This window comes from Hydra viridissima, unplaced genomic scaffold, assembly GCF_058129835.1.
Source record: "Hydra viridissima isolate aposymbiotic clone 2 unplaced genomic scaffold, HvirCarnegie_v1 scaffold_16, whole genome shotgun sequence".
Taxonomy (NCBI): Eukaryota; Metazoa; Cnidaria; class Hydrozoa; order Anthoathecata; family Hydridae; genus Hydra; species Hydra viridissima.
The window spans coordinates 9,224,130-9,241,858 of record NW_028324315.1 but is presented as its reverse complement, the minus strand read 5'-3'; the positions used below and the strand labels follow the sequence as shown (position 1 = coordinate 9,241,858).

Here is a 17,729-nt window from a genome sequence, read left to right as displayed (position 1 = left end):
ATGTCATTTATTTTCATACCTTTCTACGGAAGTTGTCAAAACTGTGAAGATACTGCACAGAATACATAATACAATTATTCTCATTTCACTCAAAGTATTAAAAAATGACTTGAAGGTTACTATTTTGTTTGATGTTCTCTTGCATTAAAAATTTGCTTCGTCGTAATTACCATTTTAGTACGTAAACATCGGCGTTCGGTTTTTCGAATAATAATGACTAAAGTAGAAATTTTAAAAATCTTCGCAGCACAATTCTTCGGTGTTTCATAAGGGGAAATTTAGAGATTTTTTGCTTGGAAAAACCGAACCTCTAGATAACTTTAGTAGATTCTTTTATTTTCAAGAAAAATTTAATACCTTAGTTTCTTCTTATTTAACAAATTCCTTTTAATGAGAAGCTTTTTAATACAAACGAGATTCAGAACATAACTTATTTTTCATAAGCGTGCTCAAAAAATTTTTATGAGCATGTGCGATTTTGCATGTGCGTTTTATGTGGAGTGCAATAAGAATTATGCGCGTGTGCGATAAGAGAACGTTTGAGTCGTTTTTTTTTATGCGTGAGTGTAAGTTTTTATTAAGTGAAAACCTTTTTATGTGTATGAACTTTTATCGCTAGTGATCCATAATTAGTATAAACTTTCGCGTGGGCGTGTAACATTTTATGCGTTTGCAAACTTTAATTGTGTTTAATAATAATTCTTGTGTAATCTTTTACAGAAGTATAATTAATTTTTTAAACGTTTTTGTGAGTAAACTTAGAACTTTTCCAACTTAAAAATTTTCTTTTGCTCTCTTTAAATTATTAGTTCTTAATTTTAAAAGCGAGTGAGAAAAATACCTTGGGAATACCAAAGTAAATAATTAGCCTTAATTTCGGTTACTCACTTGAGTTTAAGTCTCATTTAGGTTGCTAGTATTTAGTTTGTATACTGCGCGAAGCAACGTTCTTTTCATCAAACAAATTTTCAATAATCAACATCAACTTTGGTGTTGTTATGGTTACTGTAAGAAAACTGATGTAAGTTCAACGCGCTTTTAAAAACAATCAATATTATGCTAATAAAATTAGAATGGTAAGGTTTTTAAACTTTTTGAATTAAATTGATTGAATTATGTTGCATACCTTGGTTGGGTGTTTTTTTTTTTATCTAACCCAAAACTTCTGCTGAATTGATGGAAAATAGTGTCGTATTTAAATTTTGAAACTGTTAGTTCTAATTTGGCTTCTTTATATAAAGTTTATAAATTTAAAGAATCTAAATTCAAATGCAACAATACAGTTTTTTCGATATCACGAAACCAGGACTTTTTGATCAGGTTGTCAATTAAGCAGGAAATAGTTTTATCTTTCAAGGGGTTTAACAAAACTAGGTGTCATTCAACAAATTTCGTCTATGTAACGAATATCCGAGTGGCAACTACAAGACACCTGCAAAACTTCATATTTTAAAACTTCTTATTTTAGTCTTGGCGAACAAGAAGGTAAAAGTTGAAACACCTTTACATATATATATATATATATATATATATATATATATATATATATATATATATATATATATATCACACACATTTATACTAATATATACATATATATATATATATATATATATATATATATATATATATATATATATATATATATATATGTATATATATACATATATATTTACATATAAATAAGTATAATAGTCAATGTAACAATTATTATTATTATTATTATTATTATTATTATTTTTATTATTATTATTATTATTATTATTATTATTATTATTATTATTATTATTATTATTATTATTATTATTATTATTATTATTATTATTATTATTATTATTATTACTATTATTATTATTATTACTACTATTATTATTATTATTACTTTTATTATTATTATTATTATTTATCATGATAATTTTTTATTACTTAATTTTAATTATAATTTTTCTCAGTATCCACGACAACATTGAGTAACTATGACCTGAATGAAACAACTTATCGAGTAATTTCATCAGGATTAAGAAGCTGAATAAAATTTTGTTTATCTTTTAAATAAAACGTTATTTTTAGGGGGTGCAATTCAATATTTTTCTTTTTATATATGTATATATACTTTTTTAACATCATTTTTCATTATAAATGTTATTTTTCTTTTTAAAAAACGTTTCCTTTCAGCTCAACAGAAATTTGGTTCGATTGTGTTTATGCGCAATCATTGTTGCTCCGTTGTTGATTGAAACAATTTGCAAACCGTTATGCAGCGGTAAGATTTTACATTCCCGTACCATAACTGTTTTTAAAACTTCTGAAACCAAATATTTTCTTTTTGTGTATATGAGGTAGAACTAATTTATAGATATCAGGCAAATTTTTTTTTTTTTTAATTTTAATATTGTCAGTCTGAAGGTGGCTACAGCTTTCTCGGTATTGTTTTTCCATATTTTAAAACACCCACTGAATCTAATTCTATAAAATTAAAAAATTAAGCCAACGAACTTAAACGGTTTAAGAAAAGAAAAAATAGTTTTAAAATAAATTCTTCCTCTTAACAAACAAATATTTTTGCTGTGAGATTTTGTACTACTTTAAAAAGGACTCGGCTCTAGCGTGCATGGATTGAAAAAAATGCAGAAGGATGATCATTTTTGTGTTTCTCAAGTGTTTTGATTTTTTTTTTTTTTACCGAAAAATTTGGCTGATTGATTTTTTTTATCATCATTTAAAAAGTCCTATAGAGTATTTAATTGCTGCAATTTTTATTTATTTTGTACTTTGTAATTATCCTTCAAAAATATGATGCATAAGACAATTTATTCTCTGTATTTTTCAGTATTCAAAAAGAAATAAACATTCAAAATCGCAAGTTTTTTTACTTTTAGATCAGTAAATACAATGGGAAATTTGTTTAAGATTTTAAAAAAATTCTGTGGCAAATTAGAATGCCGTATTCTCATGGGAGGGTTAGATGCAGTTGCTATAACAACTATGTTACTTGAAGCTCAGTGGAGAGCTTGTCTACACTTTACCAACCATAGGTTTTAATTTAGAAGCAGTCGATTGCAAGATTTTCCGTTGTAGGATGGTGGTGGGCAGGTCAAAATCCGAACAGCTATTGAAGTAGCTAATAGGCTTGATATACTAACTTTAAGGAACCGCATTTGGTCCACATTCAATCACCGTTGCATTAAAACGAGTTGGATTGCATCAAGGCCTTGAAGAATAAAAAGAAAAAGAAAACAAAATGATGATAAATGATGATGACAATGTATATAAGTGTAGATGAAAACAACGATGAGATTAAGATGATGATAATGATGATGATAGTATAAGAATAATTATAAGAATATATATATATATATATATATATATATATATATATATATATATATATATATATATATATATATACATGTATATATACATGTATATATACATTTAGATAACAATTGTTCTGAACAATCAAACGAAAAAGATTTTTCAAAAAGCTCTCAAGCACCTAACGAGAACTTTCATCAAGACATGATGCTTCGAATGCAAGTTATTAGTGCCAAACGAAGCGAGGAAGCGAAGTTTTGGGAACAAGAGATTAGAGAATTAAATAAATTTTATCGACTTTAATAATTAAAGATAAAATTATTTTTCCGAAATGGGTGAAAGGGGTTGGATATGTGTCTATTGCGTTGATTATGACGTATTATAGATGTAGTAATACATTTGTATTTTCGTAACTTTTTTTTTTCTTATAAATTTAAAAACGTCCGGAATAATTTTTTGCATAAAAACAATTGCTTTTATGCAAAATTTATTTTTATCAGCTAAAGCTCGCATAAGGTTTGTTACCATAAGAAATTTAACCTATCTATTGAAATGCTAAATGGTAACGCTCCATATGATATTTCCTGTTTGAGCATAGTCGGTTCGTTAGCGAGTAAATAAATTAGATGATTCTATGGTACACGGAAGGAAACATGAAAATAATGGAGATGACAGGTAATGCTTAATCTTGTTACTGAGTATATTTTTATAGTCGATAATTTACAAATTTTTAAATTCATCCTTCATTTTTGAAACACTATTCAAATCTTTACGAAACAAGTTTCGTAAATTTTAAGTTTCTCAAATTTCGCAATAAAAATAAAGTTAATTGCTGTTAATTGCGACAATTTGTTCCGCTGCTGTTTAAAAATTTTGTAAAAAATTTTTTGCACGGTTTTAAAATATTGCAGTTGCCCTCCTATGCACTTCAGTAGATCCTCCGAACAAAGCATCTTCAAATTATTATGAAGAAAACAAAAAATTTTGTGAGAATGTTTTTTTTTTAAAAAAAAAATAAAATAACGAGTAAAGATTAAGAGCAAAAAAAGAGTTTGCGCATGCGCAAAAGATAGTTGGAAAAATTATCTACAAATATATATATATATATAAACCATAATTATTAGTTATTTTTGCTTCTTACTGAATAAATTAATCGATTTTTCATTAAAAATTTTCCTGTTGGTACAAAATAGCTTATGCAAAATAAGATATTAATGCAATCCACGTGATAAAAGCTACGAAACTTTCAAATTATTAAAAAATCAAAACTGTCGATTATATAAACTCGAAGTTCCAGAAGTGCGAAAAGAATAATCTATAAGTGACATTAGTATAATAATGCCCTACATTAATTATTAGTATTTTAACAATAATGGCCCATATAATGCGTACTAGTATTATAATGGTGTTTACGTAATTTTAAAAATCTTTAAAAGATCTATTTTTAAATGAAATTACTAATCTATGCTTCACACTGTGACCCCATCCCTCTATTATTTAACATCTACACAGGCAACAAGTAATGCACACCGAGTCTTTGAAAACCTTTGAAAAAATCAACATTTTTACACACGTAAAGGAATTTTTGACATTTTTTTAATCTTTTAGAAAGATTAAAGTGTTTTCATTTCTTTTTATTTTCAAACTTAAACAGCCAAGTTAATTAAAAGTGAATCAGTTGAGAAAATAACAATTTCATATTTTTCCTACCCTCCTCTTACTCCCTTATGTCATGTGCTCTCGATGGTTATGGTTTCAGATTTACAAAAAAAAAAAATCTACTTGAAAAATAGTTTTAGATATATAACTCAAGATCTAAAATCTGAACTTAAAATTAAATCGTGTTTTAGTTGTTACCTATGATAAAAATAAAAATTTTTCTCGAATTAGTAGAACAATATGCGAAAAAAAAACAAAAAAAAAAACAGCATTGTTACGTTGTTTTTTTTTTAGTTTTGCCGTCAATTTTAGTATTAATAATAAATTCAAAGGCGTTACGACTTTTCAAGCTTGTTACTGTTAAAGAATGCTTGTAATGCTTGTATGGATGGTAGTATTGGGCATTCTATTTATACAACAGCTGGTTCCAAAATATTCAATATACAAAATCGTTCCAAAAAAAATTTCTCCTGAGCTGAATTTGTAAAGTTGTCAAATAAAACAATCGCACTCAATTTTTAGAAAATTTCGTTCTGAGGTTTAAAGCTTGAAGAATAGAAGCGAATATTAAAGTATGAAATTAAATACAGAGGCTTGATTAAAGAATGAAAAAATGACATAAGAAAAAGCATGTTTGTGTATCATGTAAAATTAGGACTTTGCAAAAGATGTTTCAGTTGTCATTGTAAATTCCACAAAATATGATTTGAGATTCTACATCTTTGAAAATAAACTATTGTGTTTCAAGTTGGTCTTGTTTTTTAACCATTTTTTTTTTCAATCTCGGTAAAATTTTGGTAAATTTTTTGAATTACAACTCTATGGTGTATTTTTAATCTCCAATTTTTTTCCAGGTCGAATCATTGAGTTGGGTTTTTCTATGTGTGTGATATTGAACGTCCAATTTATTGCCTACGTCATTAAGCCTTGTCTTTAAAGGCACATTAAGAAAATACTCTAATTAACGATTGGACGCCAAAAGTCTCGCCTTATTCTAAGCGCCGCTTTAAATCCTTTTTTTCTCCCAGTGTCACGTAATTGGCAAAAATCTATTTTTACCGCCATTCGTTTATTTCTAACTCTCAAAGGACTTGTTTGATATTGACTTAAAGCAACGAAATTAAGAAATTTAAAGAAAACATAACGTTTTCTTTTGTTTGCTAAAGGCATTTTGTTCATTCAAAGTTGACCATTAGTTGCCGCTTATATTTTGACTCCAAAAAGAGTTTGTCTCGAGATATTGTAGTGACTTTCATCATACAAACAAAAAAAAGAAATAATACACAGTAAGTTTTTCATTTTCACATTTTCGAAAGTATTTACGTCCAGTACAATTTCTACCTTTTTAGTCAACTCATCTTAACAATGATAAACTTTCCGCGCTAATATTTAGAAATATATACGCGCAACAGTTCTTATTTTTTTACTTTATCCCTGCGTTTTTACACTGGGGGTTGGTTTTTACACTGGGGGTTGGTTTTTACACTGGGGGTTGGTTTACCTCTAAAAATGTTACTATAAAATTTGTTGCTGGATGACAGTAAAAAACCAACGCCAACCGGAAATCCGAGGAATCAGTTGTAATTCTATGATGTTCCACCAGACAACTTTCAACAACTTTCTTCCTTGCTCTTAACAAAAAAAAATGTTAAAGTAAATTCATCAATGGGTGCACACGTATTCACACTTAAATCGAAAGTGTGTACTTTTTAAAAACTGGTGCAAAGGGGAGATTTAAATGCTAAAATCAATTAAACCACGACAGTTGCAAGCAATAACGTCGAGTCTAAATGAAGCTTATCAAGCTAAATGAATCTCTTAAATAAAAAAAAAGTATATTTAATGTTAATAGAAGTTTCAAATATACTTGCGTTCTGCTGGGAAAAAAAACAAAAAAAAAAACAAGCTTCACTTTAAAAAGATCCTAAACTTTTAGATGTTAAAAAAACACTTTTTGAGGATTTTGTTCAGTTTCTGGTATTAAGAATTTTCGTATTTTCAAACTGAATAAAAATGTAGTCTATTTGAATTAAAAATTAAAACGAAATTTTCTTTTTTTAACAATGGGGGATTATTCTAACAGAGGGACATTTTTTCATCCCTTCTAATTTTTTTTCTTCGTTTCTGCAATCTTTGCTGGTCAATTACAAATTTAGCATTACATTAATGATTAGCTGTTTTGGGCAATTTTTAATTAGGCAATTATTTTGAGTGCGTCATCTGAGCGCGTTGATATTTTTACCCGAGTTTGAGTTTTAAAATAACAATCCAATAGAAAGACGTTTTTTTTATATTTTCATGGTTATGAAATATTAATGCAGTAACTTTATTTACATCATAAACAGTTTTTGTTAAATGTTTTGTTAAAAATATAAATTTTCATTTGCAAATCAGTCTTTTAAACTTCTTAACATGATGGTCAAATTCTCTATAGAAAAAAAAACACATTTAAAAATCTTACCACCGTAATAGAGGTACACCATAAACTGGTTTGCTTGTAATGGATATTTCATTTTCATGTTAACAAATGTAATTAGTTTATTTTAAGAATAATTGGTGGTTTGGTTAAAATATAGGGTTTGGTGGAATTTTATGCAATTTAAGTTTGCATTTTTACTAATTTTTAGTTGATTGGTCAATATTTCAAAAAGGATCTTTTCAAATTTGAATTGGAAGTAGCTTGATATATGCGATAGGTTGTAATCGCTATATGAGACGAATTAAAAGATAAAATCTGCCTGGCTAATCCTCAGATCAGGGTTATATGCGTTTTGAAATTTAGCATCAATGGTTTTGGAACGGTGAATTTCGAAATAGATCAGCAATTTTTATTAAAACTATCGTTTTAAAGTGTTTTTATAACTTAAGGTAATATTGAAATAAAATCTCAACTTCCCAGCAAGCATTTTAGATCGCAGTTTTCTATCAGTTTAATTCTGTTCGAGTTACTGCCGCAGCTCTTTTTTTAAAGCGATCGTAATAATGGATCACAAAATCATGGGTGAGGCTTTTAATTTTAAAATTAAAGTCAAAAAAAAAAGATATGAAAAAATTTCTCCTAAGATTAAATGCACTTTTTATTAAATTTTTTATTCAATGAACAAAAACGAAAATTCAAAATTAAGTTTTTGTAACGGGCCAACCCTCGTCAATGCAAAAATATTTTGTTTACAGGTAAGAGTACTAACAACTTTTAACATGAAAATTTCTTAATTACGGTTTTTAAAGTGGTTTTTTTTTTTTTTTTTTTTTTTTTTTTGTTAAGAAAATCTCCTTTAAGTATCTCGAGGTTTCTTTTGTCAACAAAATCTGCAAGTTTTAAAAGCCGCTTTTTCACAAGTCATGTATTTCTATAACAAAACACGATTGGTCTTTTGAAAATGACATCAACGCAAACGATTGCAAATCAAATGTCATCTTCAACTTTGATTGGTTACAACTTTTGAATGCTTTAATTGATCAAACGCCTCTTTAAATTGTTTTGATTACGCGCTTTTTGTTTTTGAATGAATTGTTAGTGTTATTATAAAAAATAATTGCTTTGAACTACGTTATAAGAGAAAGAAAAAAAGAATCACTCGTTTAATTTTTGACGAGATGACAAGACATTAGACAAAGTTGTATATACTAAACTGACATAAAATCTAGACGGCAAAGTGAGTTGAAATGTCCTTTGGTTTTATAAAAATCTAATCTATATGTAGATGTTCATTCATTCGTTTTTTATATGTTACAAAACCTCGTTATTATCAATTACTACTCGGAAATTCTATGGCTTCCTGCGACGAACAACGTTTCCGATAATCTGTACTAACAAAATATCGTTATTAAAATTTACGTTCAGCATTGTTGTTTAGTGTTGGAGCAATATTTTAACTTAAAATTTTCTTTAGTAAGTTGCGACTCAAAGTTGAACAATCATTATCAGTGTAAAGCAAAATGTTTTTGAATTCTGACTTAAGTACAAACGTAGTTCCAGATCCAAGTGTTTATGCCCAGGTAAATATATGTTTACAGATATTTAACTTTGAGTATTTCTTACAAGTATGGCATATCGTAGTCACAATAAGAACGCGTTTAATGAGTTTTTGTTCAACATAAAGCAATTTTGTTTTTTAAAGATTTGCTAAAGATTATGAAAACAAAATAATTTAACAAATTTTCTTTAAGAGCTTTTAAGTTTGATTTACTGTTTGAAGAGAATGTTTGTACAAACGTAAAAACATTAACTTATATCGATGGCCCCTCATCACGCATCAATTAACAAACTTTTCTTTTAAATTACCGTATAGGAAGCCTTATCAATGGGTTCCATGGATGAGCAATCATTGTTTGACTCTTACGATAACCAAAAAGTTCCGTCTTGTAAATCCAATAAAATGAACAATAATGAATTATGGGCATCTAAAAAAAGACCGTTTGATGCTGAATTAGATGATTTTCATATTCCTCCGACAAAACGACCCTTGATGAATGAAGATACAAAACCAGATATTCATCAAGATGATGACAAGAGAGTCATAGTGCCAGCTGGTAAGTTTTTTTCCTTTTTAAGTTGTTGCTGTTTTTTTTATTTTTATTTATTTTGTTTGTTTTTAAATCTCTAAATATTATCACCGTTATCATTATTCAATGTTTTCCAAAAAGATCCGATGTGTTGGACGAACGAGCATGTGAGACAATGGGTTCAATGGGCTATTAAAGAGTTTAGCCTGAAAGAAGTGAACATCGAGGCATTTACAATGACTGGCCAGCATTTGTGCAAATTTACGAGAGAAGAATTTCTTCGGTTAGCTCCAGCATATAACGGAGATATACTAATGGCGCATCTTTGTGTGCTAAGAAAAGGTAAATATTTTTTGAGAATAAGTAATTACTTTTTAAATTGTCACTTTAAATAAACTGCTGCAAACTTATTATATTTTTCTTCGCTTTAATGTTTTTAAATAATCTATTTGCAGAAGTGTGAGTCAAGTTACATATTTGTTTTTAAATAAAATATTTTGCAATTTGAGATGAGTTTTAATGACGCAAATGTTGATCATGTGACGTAATATATTGAGATAAAGTAAAAGCAACTTTTAATCTGATTTTTCTTCCAGCTCCTCTTCCGAATTTAACATCCGAAGATGTCGACAAAGCTCTTGCACCTCCCTTAAGCCATCACGCAAAAACGCCAGGTAAAAGACACTCGTTTAACTAAAGTTCCAAAAATTTAATAACTTTTTTCTTCGCATTTTGAAACTTCTTTTCGAATTTTTATAGTATCTACATATCCTCGTACAAGCACCGATGTGGAAAAACGACCATCATCAACTGTGGGAGGTTACAATCGTAGTGTACCTGTTGCTCGCGCTGATGGAAGCGAGTTTTTAGCAAGCTGCGCTTATCAAAACACGCCTCCTCCTCCATCCTCTGCATCTGAAACTTATCAGTGCAGCCGGGATTCTGTTGTGCCAAATAAATTCGAAAACTCTCCACCATCCTCTCATGGAGGGAAATTAGGTAAGGATATTATTTCAGTTAAAAGTTTAGTTAAAGATATTATTTCAACTAATTCAAATTATTAACTTATTTATAATTATAAATTTAACTCTAATTAGAGTTTTCTTCTTGCAACTCGCCAAAACCTGGCGTTCTTCCTCCGACTCCTTCGCATGGCGGCACGGGACAGATTCAGCTATGGCAATTTCTTCTTGAATTACTTGCTGATCCAGCAAACGCAACTTTTGTTGCTTGGGAAGGGAACAATGGCGAGTTTAAGCTCACCGACCCTGATGAAGTTGCACGAAGGTGGGGAGAACGAAAAAATAAGCCAAACATGAACTACGACAAATTAAGTCGTGCTTTAAGATATTACTACGATAAAAATATAATGACCAAAATTCACGGCAAACGATATGCATACAAATTCGATTTTCAAGGTCTTGCTCAACTAAATCAACCAATTACTTCCGACGCTCAGTTACACGCTGCACAAGCGGCTGCTGCTGCATACAGAGGCGAATATCCTTTCTACAGCCCCTACGGCCCAGGACCTAGTAGTTCACCGTACGGATATCCTCCTTCTAATTACCCACCTTGCTACTCTGCTGTACAACCACCCCCTAATACATATGGATCAACATACCCCAGTTGGGGTCGAACTTACCCACCAAGCATGTATAGACAGTCCTCAGTTCAGTATTTCTAATAATTTTCTTTTGTAGATTAAAATGGTTTTAGTGACTTTTTACATGGTTTGTTGGTTTAACATAAAATATTTATCACTTCGTTTTTTGAGGTAAATAAACAAATACTTTTGACAACAATTTGGACGGAATATTTATTTTCAACAGTTTTATATATAGCACACAGTATTTTTTATATAAATAATTATTTGAACTCATTTTTGTGTTTATAATATTTTTTTATGAAATAATTTTTCATAAATATATGTGACCTGGAAAAATGAAAACATTTGTACTTTTATAAATAGTAAAAGACATTTTGAAAACACCATTTAATTTTTTTACCTCGATCTGCAAAAAGTTTTTTGGGCTTAAAGATTTTTTTGGGTTTCAACAATTTTCAAAATTTCTGGTTTTAAATTTTTTCTAAAGGCTACAGAAAAAAACCCCGTCATTTCTCCTCACCCGTCGGTTTTTACGAGGGCGTCGACGGAAGGAGGAGCAAAAATTATTTTTTTACTTTGTAAATTAAAAATCTCAACACCATTCTCAAGAAACGAACCCTTTTACTTTACTTTGAACGAATTTAAAAACGAAAACTGACTTTGTCAGAGACATGTTTAAGTGTTGCTCCATTTTGGTACGGTGATGGTAGTCCTTTTATAATGTAAAGAAAACGTTTGCGTTCATGGTTTATAATATGAATGGTTTTGTGTTAAGCAAATCTTGTAAAAGTATTTTTAGTCTAATACGCTGACATTATGGCTATTGGTTTTGAGATGTCTTGATGTAAGTCCGTCTTTGTTGACGGGACTGATGGCTAAAGCTAAAAAGCCTTGTAAAGTGTTTACTTATCGTATTTTTTTTTTAAAGGAAAATAAGCTTTAAAAAAAGAAAGTTCCAGTTAGCAGTTTTAAAAATCTATAACAGGAATCCCCCGTTTTGTTTTTCCACTAAGTGTTAATGTGATTTAAACTTAAAGTTGAACAATTTATCATAATTTTTCATAAATTATAATAAATCGTAATTGTTACATTTATTTCTCATAATTTTCTCATAACAAATTGTGGAACTGAAAAATCATTGAGCTCAAGAAATATATTTTGAAGAAGTAGAAGGTTGCACTGGGCAGAAACTTTTTTTTTTTTTTCCCATGTTTTTGTTAATATTGAATTCACTTCTGGTCAGGATGGGACTTATTTTTTATCTTAAAAAAACGTTATGCAATAACTACAGTAACATTAAACAATAATCTTTCTTCGTTTTGTTACGTAACTCTTACTGGTAACAGACAATTAAAACACAAACTTTTAAATTATGGTTATTAAACTTTTAAACAGTTACAATTTTAGCAATAATCTAAGTCAATTAAACAATATTTATGCATTTGCTTTAAAAACTCAGGCAAACAAGCACTCTTAAAATAGTTTGCACAGCGTATTGAGCTAGGATTTTTATAGATTGGCCGACTTCAAGACGTCGGTTTTGAGATGTCTTGACATAAACAACCTTTTGGAAAGATTAGGTCAAGGAAGTTTATAAACTTATGGCGGGAAACTAATAAACTTTATTTAAATTAAAATACAGAAAATTTGAAAAAAGATTTTGATTTGTCACTTATTAAACAAAAGAGCAGCAGCAAAATTTTCTAGAAAAAAAAAAAAAAGATCACATTAAATATGCATATAAAATTTATGATCACTAGAAACTTCGAAAAAATATAATCAAAAATAGAAATTCTCTTACGTAATTGTAATATTTATTTCAATGTAAATATAAGCGGAATTAAGGCAAATAATCAAAACCTGCCGTATCATTTTACTTTTTTTTAAATTAATGTAACAACATTAAATTGGTTTGTGATTGTACACCCGCAACACTTTAGATGAGTGAACTTCCAAAGTGATGAAATCATAAATGATAAAGGAGCGACTTTTTATACCAGTTACTTTAATGAAGTTACTCATAATACAAAGGATTCCCAAACGCACATCTTGAAGAGATTTGTTTCAAACGCACATCTTGAAGAGATTTGTTTAGGAAAAAACTTGAAAACATAAAATTATGCTCAAAGACGCTTATCGAACATCAAATACAACATGTACACCAATAAACACATGCTATAAAGAACACGCGTAATTTTACCAATAATAGTACGTAACATAAGACATAAACAAGAAGCATGTTGACAAATAAGAGTTTCAAAAAAAAACCAATCTGTAACTTTACAAAATTCTTAAAAGATCTTTTCGGAGTTTTATCATGAAATTTGCTATGCTTAATTTATAACTTTCTCCGACATTATCACGAAACCTGGAAATATCCTTTGTATTTGTACCCTGGAAGCATTCAGATACAACACGAAGTGTTCAGGAGAATAATTTTCAGCAGATTTCTTAAAGATTCCACAATATTTAGGATAAGTTAACGAAAAGAAAAAAGTGTTTTAACTCAATCGATCAGGGTTATTAAGAAAGGTTAAAGATAGTAAAAAAAACTCAATTGATTAGGGTTAAGTTGTGATTTTTATCTTACTTTTATTTCTCATGTTTGACCTTTAAGAAAGGTCTTTAAGATGGCTGCTCCATCCTTTGATAAATTCAACCTTTTAAAAAAGGACTTGCAACTCCCTGTTACTAATGAACGTGGTCATTGTTATAATTTCTTCATCCTTAACTAATTTTTTTAAAATTTGGATTAACACGAAAATTAGAAATATATAATAAAAATTGTAAGCAAACACGAAATGGATCAACAAAAACTCAAATGTCATTCAAACAAACTTAAGATTAATCCGTTTATATGGTTCTTTTCGATGATTTGTACTCCTTTCAAAATGATATCCCTCTGAGAAAAATTTTTTTAATCATGCTCTCTTTAAAAAGAATAATCTGACAAGAATTGTAATATATGGAGAAAAATTCCCATGAGCATAATAACACTTTAAAATTCAACAAATAAAACTTTTTTTAAGTTTGCACAAGAACTTAAATAATTTCTTCTAAGTTGTCTTTTAAAAAATAAAATTCGTGGATTAATTTAATAAGAACTTAAATAATTTCTTCTAAGTTGTCTTTAAAAAAACAAAATTCGTGGATTAATTTAATAACGTGCATAGTTTCAAAGGTCATAGGAAAGTTCACAAAATTTAAATGGTTAGAAAGGAACTCTCAAAAAATTCTTCTTATAAACCTGTTATAAACCTGTTTTTCCTTGAATTTTTTAACTTTGAATGTTTTATGTTACAAATTATCAAAGTTTCTTTTTTCATTTGAAAAAGAGTGTCTGTCGATCGCTTTAAAAACGATCATTTTGACTAATGAAGACGGTGGGGGGCTATGATATAGTAAGGAAACAACGGGAAAAAACGTCGTTAATGAGGAAACGACGGGGGATTATGTTTATAATTCCAATGTATGTATAATATATATGCATCCATGTAAAAAGAAAAAATGAAAAGAAAAAAATTTGAGGAGCAATTGAGTTTTGTTTACCACACTTATATGCTCTTTGATTCTATAATTTCAATTTAATGGTCCATCATTTAATCAAAGTTTACTTTTATTAAAAATTTCATTGAAAACATAGAAAATCTTTTATTATCTAAACAATCTCTGAGGAAAGATTTTTTTAGAAAGCTGAAATAAACCGTCTTTTTTTTGTATTTGGTTGCATTAGGAAATTGAGTTCTCTTCCCTTTCCTTTTTTTCTGCGTTTTTTCTACTCATTCTATGTCAAATCGGATCATGCATACCGCAAACCGATTCCTAAACAATTATTCATGGCTTCGTTTTACTTTTAAATGGTAGAAAAGTTTGAAAAGTTTTCCAAAGTTTAAGCTTTAAACTCACTGTGATTAAAAAATTTTACCGAAGTGGCCTAAAAAAAGCCACTATGGATTGAACACTTCTCTCTCAGATCTTGTTCTTATGGAAGATAGTTTACAAAAATCTCATTAAAAGTTAAATGCAAATCTAAGTAAGAAATCTAAGTTTTTTTTCTCTTTTGTTGGTAATTTTAAAGGGTGTATTTATTGGAGCAAGCTACCATATACGGGTTTGAGGAAACTCTGTTTTCATTGACTTTATGACGATGTTTAAGAAAGTGATCTTTTCTTCATTGTTTCAGATTTAAATTCAGGATACCATAGTTGTAAGCAAATCTCTCTTTTTTTTTTTTATCTTTTTAAAAAAAGATATTTTAACACTATAGCTTCATACCATGTATTAATAATTGGTAAGATGCATATTAAGCAGTACTTGCAACATTAAAAGAAGTTTTTAAAGATGAATATTTGTGACTTGTAATGTTAACAAGACATTTTCTCACGACGTGCAGGATTACAAAACTGGCGAATTAATATCTCATCAAAACGTGTAATTGTCAACTATTGATTTTTGAAAGAATTGAGCAAAAGTTTGACAAATTCTATGACGTATTTACAAAACAATTCAAATGATTGAAAATATTTTATTTCAAAGGTTTTTGAAACATTTAACATCTGTGACATCACTATACATGCAATTTTTTGCAGATCAGAATGTAACAGAATTCACAGACCAGAATTTAATTTCGCTGAAAGTTAAACTTAAAAATTTCGATAAAACTTGTTTCAAGAAAAACTTGTCGAGAGTTTTAAATGCAAAGCAATAAATCATTAATTATGAGATTTGTCTCGTTTTTTTTTTTTCGAAACCTGCAATACAAGTTTAAGGAATTTTAATGGCACAAGAAAAAAAGTTCAACTCAAGAGCAACAGCTAAAATGAAACTATTTTTGATAAACTGAAATTTTTACTAAAGGAAAGAAGAATTTTTCCTAATTTAGAACAAAGGTGCAGATTCTAACTTTGACACTGTTGATCGAAAAAAGTTTTTTTTATATTTTGAAGTACTTAATAAATAAGGCTGGCGAAGAAAAAGTGGAACAAGAAATCAATCCCTTCAAACACAATTCGTTAGGTTAGAATTATTCTGTTCTATCTCCCATTTTAAACGTTGGGAGAAAATGAATTTTTAATTTTACTAAGCAATGATCACTTTTAAAATACATTTTATTTTTAAATTTTTTTTTTTTCTAAATAGTTTCTTTAAACATAAATTATTTTAAAAATAAGTTACTTTTTAAAAAAGTAATTGTAAAATTTTAAGTAATCTTTACTTATAGAAAAAAATCTAAAACTTTCTTTCAACGTTTAAAATGGGAGATAGAACAAAATAATTCTAACCTGACGAATTGGTAAATCTTTTAAAGCAATAACTATATCTAAGACATTGAATACTTAATGTTGATGTCCAGAAAAAATGGCGTTGTTACTATAGAAAGAGGGTTTGTACGAATTTATAATTCAAAACATGATACAAAGTTGTAACTGGACTAAAAATAAATACATTGCATTGATATGCATACATTAAATCTCCCAATGCAACTTATGAGAAGAATTTCCATGTATTATCTTTTCTATACGTCATTATTTCTAAGAATATTTTATGAAAAAATATTTCTGTTTAATATTTTTCTCTGAATCTCAAAATAAAAATGGCCACTAAAAAATAACTTAACGATTTTAAAATGTTGTAAGCTTCGATCGTCATCTATTTATGTTAAAATTTGTGAGACTAAAAAAATACATCACATAAAATTCTTTAAATTTCGAGTCGCTTGTATCTATATTGATCTATATTCAATAAAAAATCAATTTGTTTTTGTTCCAATGTAAGGCTAAAAAAAAACAACAACAACAATCATAATGGCGTATGTTCGGAAATTAACTTTAACCAGGTAGACCACGGAACCACGAAGATTTAAAAGGAAAAATTTTGTTGCTTTTTCATATTTTTAGTTAACTTATAATTAGTACAAAAAGGAAGATTTTTTCAAAGGTTTTTTTTAAAAAAAAAATGATGACTTGGTGTGAAATGAGTCAATATCTAATTAAGAAAAATAAAGTAATATTGAACACCGTGGAAATGTCACAGATAAATATCAAGAAGAAGTTGAAGAAAAAATATTTTATAAAGTATTAAGAACTATTAATATAAAAATAAATTTGTTTTGATGTCCATTTTTTATTTTCACGTTACTGTTTCTATAGTAAAGTTTTTTTTATTTTCACTTAAGTATCCATTTTTTATTTACTGTTTCTATAGTAACATACAACTTCTGATTATTTTGTTTTTCAATTATTTTTTAATGACAGTTAAGTTAGTTTTGAGTGAAGTTTGACGAAGAAAAATATTTTGCACAAGTCCTTACATTTGACCCTAATCTTACAGAAGTACAATCTCGTCTTAATGATAACTAGTCCATAAAACACTCATTTCCTTTGAAAAAATGATACGAGTAAAATGAGAATGAGCTATTTCCAATTATTCTTATGATGCGCTGAGATCAAGACGCGTTAAGTTACGTAATACATGAAATCCTTTGATATGAAACCGTTTAAATAATGCACTAGAGTGCTTCTTCTCAGATTCTTCTTAGATAACTTGTTATATTTAAACTGACCTAGTAGAAATTTTAAATAAATGTTATATTTAAACTGACCGAATAGAAATTTTAAATAAATTTGGGGAATGATAATTA

The 17,729-nt window shown here is 28.3% G+C and overlaps 1 protein-coding gene and 1 long non-coding RNA gene across 6 annotated transcripts; both read left to right on the top strand.

The window, feature by feature from the left end:
• The first annotated feature begins 1,004 nt into the window (after window positions 1-1,004).
• On the top strand, window positions 1,005-3,722 carry LOC145191163 (uncharacterized). 2 transcript variants are annotated; one of them, XR_016448012.1, is made up of 3 exons: window positions 1,005-1,076; window positions 2,176-2,263; window positions 3,440-3,722. It is a non-coding gene; the product is annotated as an uncharacterized LOC145191163 (long non-coding RNA). The 2 variants fall into 2 exon arrangements; XR_016448013.1 differs by lacking the exon at window positions 1,005-1,076 and adding an exon at window positions 1,146-1,485.
• A 137-nt stretch (window positions 3,723-3,859) lies between these two features.
• LOC145191114 (transcriptional regulator Erg-like) lies at window positions 3,860-11,475 on the top strand. Of its 4 annotated transcripts, none has more exons than XM_080068074.2 (7): window positions 3,860-3,990; window positions 8,868-8,973; window positions 9,267-9,507; window positions 9,622-9,822; window positions 10,077-10,154; window positions 10,240-10,479; window positions 10,578-11,475. In XM_080068074.2, exons 2-7 carry the CDS (start codon window positions 8,914-8,916, stop codon window positions 11,165-11,167), a joined length of 1,410 nt encoding a protein of 469 aa, XP_079924200.2. In that variant the 5' UTR covers window positions 3,860-3,990; window positions 8,868-8,913; the 3' UTR covers window positions 11,168-11,475. The 4 variants fall into 4 exon arrangements, with proteins under 4 accessions (XP_079924200.2, XP_089930255.1, XP_079924201.2 ...); XM_090074129.1 differs by lacking the exon at window positions 3,860-3,990 and adding an exon at window positions 6,241-6,260; XM_080068075.2 differs by lacking the exon at window positions 3,860-3,990 and adding an exon at window positions 7,748-7,975.
• The last annotated feature ends 6,254 nt before the right edge of the window (window positions 11,476-17,729 follow it).